At 42.6% G+C, this 4,335-nt stretch overlaps 1 protein-coding gene across 1 annotated transcript; it reads right to left on the reverse strand.

Annotated features, from left to right (window-relative positions):
- Positions 1 to 510: 510 nt before the first annotated feature.
- Positions 511 to 2,757, reverse strand: LOC149254049 (uncharacterized). Its single transcript, XM_089454665.1, has one exon. The coding sequence runs from the start codon at positions 2,755 to 2,757 to the stop codon at positions 511 to 513; it is 2,247 nt and encodes a 748-aa protein (XP_089310791.1).
- Between the last annotated feature and the right edge of the window lie 1,578 nt (positions 2,758 to 4,335).

Consider the following 4,335-nt stretch of genomic DNA (forward strand, 5'->3'; position numbering starts at 1 on the left):
ATCAGTGAGATGTTGCTGATTTTTGTGTCCTTTCTGGTTGCCCAATTCCTCCCTGTTTAGATCAGGAAGTGTCCCGGCTTCCTCCACCAACTGAGGGAAATTGCGTTGCAATGTTTCTGCATTGATCCATTTTGCCTGTGCTGGTGTGTGTCCCTTCCGACCAACCAAATATGAGAAGTATGGCTAATGTCGTGTATCTCGTTTCTTGAAGTCCAGAATTGTATCTTTGAGCAGAGGAGGCTGAAAATTTGGAATATTATCAACCGGATGATGAATTGTAACAGATTCCTCAAGGAGAGGTGGTTCAAATAATTTGAGATTATTAACATTAAGAACATCGTGGATGCCAAGCTGGGAAGGCAAGTCCAAGCGATATGCATTTTCTCCAATGCGTTCCAGAACAATATATGGGCCATATCTCAGAGGGTGCAGCTTATGATGCTGGCCCTTGAAGCATTGCTTGTCCAACAAGAGCCACACACGATCTCCAGGTTGAAAAGACAAGTGTGTTCACTGCTTGTCATGTCTCTGTTTGGCACGATCTTGGGCTGCTTGCAAAGCAGCAGTTACTTGAGCTTGGCGTTGAGAAATGGAGTGTATAAAATGATGAGCTGATTTTTGTTCCTGTAAATCATTTGCCATCTCCGCATAGTCCTCATTCACAGCATGTACCACTGCATCAATCAGGCTTTGTTTGTTTTGCTGACTACGAACTGCAACATTTCCAAAGTCTACATATGCAATACGTCCATCACGCATGGCAAAAATGTTCCCAGGATGTGGATCTCCATGAAACAACCCAAATTCTAGCAGCTGTCTCAGAGCAGCACTCACACCAACAGTGAGAAAATCAGGTATGCGGATGCCAACTTCTTTAATAGCTTGTGGATCAGTGCAACGGATGCCATCAATCCATTCCATCACAAGAACCCGTGAACCAGAAAGTTCTTTGTATACTCGAGGAATCTTAACTGTTGGATCATCTTTGAAGTTCTCCAAGAAGTCCTCAATGTTACGTGCCTCAAGTGTATAGTCAAGCTCTTCAAGTAGCTTCTCGCCAAATTCATCAACAATAAGCTCCGCATTACAACCAAGTTTCTCAAGACTAATGCCATTCAAAAATGAAGCTAGAGTTCGAAAAAGGAAAAGATCCCTATATATGATAGGTTCAATTTCTGGCCTCTGTACCTTTATAGCAACCTCTTCGACTGAGCCACGAAGAGTGGCACGATAAACCTGTCCTAAACTTGCTGCTGCTATAGTCTGAGAAGATATTTTGCTAAATATTTGTTCAAGAGGTACACCGGCCTCTTCTTCTATGATTGTAAAAGCAATCTTATTTGGAAACGAAGGAACATCATCTTGGAGAATGCAAAGTTCATTCATATAATCTTCACGAACAATATCAGATCTGTTTTCCAAAACCTGGCCAGCTTTGACAAAAGAAGGTCCCAAATCACATAGCAAATTCCGAAGTTGCTCTGCACGTAATGGAACTATCTCTAGACCCCTCCCAACAAGTCGATCATAGAAAAGGGTGATCCAATATAGCCCTAGTTTCGAGAGGATCTCTACTCCACGACCAAAAAGTGAGAATACTACCCCTCTTGAGCCTAAAATTTTTTCCCTAACCATTTCTGGAGTATATTTTCGAAAAGGAAAGCAGACACCTCGTTCAAGATCGAGCACCTCCATAGCTTTGCTAGATTTTTCTTGTGAAAATCTCATCATAGAATTACCTTTTTCTCCTCTTTTCCGCAATGGTACCTTATTTCTTGGTGCAACTTCTTGAGAACTAGAACTTGAATTGGATGCTGCATAAACCAGAATCTTTCTTTTTTGTCTTGCAGGTGCCAACTTTTCTGTCTTCTGACTGTAAGTGCTTGTTTTTACATCTAGATAGTTGTCAACAAATATTTGATAAAACAAGTTGCGAAGATGACTGTTGCTACTAGCAGAAGACCCATTGAAGTCCCTGTGCACAAACACTGCATACCTGTTGTCTGAATATGACGAGGATGACGTCTGAATATGACCGGATGTCAACAATTCTTCAATTTGGCGTTCTATCTCAGTTGCCTCTCGAGGAGCAAGGCGATAAGATGGGGCATTGGGTAAGGAAGCGCCAGGAATAAGATCAATGTGGTGTTCAACAGAGCGTGCTGGAGGCAGCCCTGTGGGTTGGGTGAAGACATCTGCAAATTCATGGAGTAGAGGAGCCATTGAAGGAGGGACTGGATTGGTGAGGTTGTCTGGCTTGACGGGGCGAACCAAGCACAAAGAAACATCTTGGTTTAAATTGACTCTCATAATGGGAGCTTTGCCAATGGAAGGTTGGGTTGATGTGCTAGCTGAGGATGTGAGCACATAGGTGCGCCCATCGTGCTGCAAGTGGTATTGGTGATCTGTAGCATGATAAACAGCATGTCGAGCCTCTTGGTATGGAATTCCTAGCAATAAATCAGCACAATCTAGAGGAGAAACATCACATACCATAGTATCACGAAAAGGTCCAATAGCAAAGGTGACAGCACAACATTGTGAGATGGTAAGACGAGGACCGTCCTTTCTGACCCAACCGAGCTGATACGGGTGGGGGTGAGGAGTGGTGGGAAGGCAAAGGCGTTCAACTAAGTCTTGTGACACAAGATTCTTTTGATTCCCATTGTCAAGAATAAGCGTGGCCAACTCATGTTTGATTTGACAATTATGGGTAAACAAAGGCGTAACAGAGGTGTTTGTTGCATTAGCAGTCATGAGGATGAGAGAGGGGTCCACTTCTGTCGGATTTTCGAGAGAAACAGATGGAAGTGGGGTAGTGGCCTTTGGTTGTTCGACCTCTGTAAAAAGAGTTTTCTAGGGGCGGAGATTTTTCAATACTCGACAATCTGCAGAAGCATTTGAGTTGGTCTTGTGAAATGTGCACCAGGGGGTGCGGTGAGGTGTGGGGGATGAGGCAGAGGTGACATTAGAAGAATCAAAGGAAGATGTACCATTTCTGGCTTGAGGATATCGGATTCGAGTACCCACTTTGCGTTCCACCGCTAGGGCCCGAATAAAGGCCTTGTCTAATGAAGCACTATCAAACAACTCAACTTCACGACGAAGAAGCATTAGCAAACCAGAATTAAATTTGATAATTAGTACCTCGTCTGGATCGGATATATGGATTTGAATGCGCAACTTGCAGAAGACATCAATGTAGGCTTGCACTGATTGATTGGGTAGTTGTCGAAGCTGCAACCATTTGGCAAGGAGATTTTGTATATATCCTGGAGGATAGAAGCGTTCACGTAAGGCCTCGCAAAAGAGATTCCAAGATGTGATAGGTGTCGATTTGGTCTCGGCTTGTTCTCCAAGTTCCACAACCAAGAACATATTCTCAAGATGAGTATCCCACCATGTTTGTGCTAGGCCTTCCAATTGTAGACTGGCAATCTGAAGTTTCATCTCCTCGTCCATTGTTGGACAGGTTCTAAAATAGTTGGAGAGGTTGCGGATCCAAGAATCAACAGTCTCACCATTCATTTGCCCTGAGAATTTGGGCAGTTGAAAGCGTGTATCAAGCTGCATTTTCCCTGGAGGGCGTTGTTGTTGTTGCAGCGTAATTAGCTCTTGAAGAGCCCTAGCTAAATCATTCACTGGTGAGTCTGCATGGGAGGGCTCTTGACGCTCTTGATGGGGCGGCATGATTTTCATCCACTGAATGGAGTGAAATGTATGACCCTTAAAAAAAAATTCTTCGAACAGGTGGATGGCTTCCAAGATCTTACGCTTTGATACCAATTGATCTACTTGCAGATCTGAAAATTAAAAAAACAGAGAATCACAGAACAGACTGTAGACACAAACTCTGGAATAACACAGGTCTGCAAACAATACCACCACTTTATTATGAAGAAGAGATGAGCATTTTATAAACAATGCAATCATTCTCTTTATTACAAAAGATAAAATCAAACTGCATAATTAGATAAAGCCAATATATTTTAGATGTTTCCTTTTTCCTAGTTTTTCAGATGTTTCCCTCTTTTCTATTCTTGGATGTTTCCAATGAAATAGTACGCTTTTTCTTGGTTGCCCAATCAATGAGATGTTGCTGATTTTTGTGTCCTTTCTGGTTGCCCATAATTTCTGTACGGGGTTAAAACCTACAGTTATTTCAATTTATTTTAATCTAATGGAAGTTATGTGCTTGGTACAGGAAGCACAGAAATGCCCTGTTGAGTGGTTGAAATCGAGTGCAAGCATTAGGAGCAACGAGAAAAGGAATTGGAACATGCAAAAGTATGATGGTAAAGCACTTCAGGAGCAGGACCATTGTGGGACACTGGC

The sequence above is a fragment of the Pinus tabuliformis genome, chromosome 7, assembly GCF_031772625.1.
Source record: "Pinus tabuliformis cultivar Carrire ecotype Pingquan chromosome 7, CPIR1, whole genome shotgun sequence".
NCBI lineage: Eukaryota > Viridiplantae > Streptophyta > Pinopsida > Pinales > Pinaceae > Pinus > Pinus tabuliformis.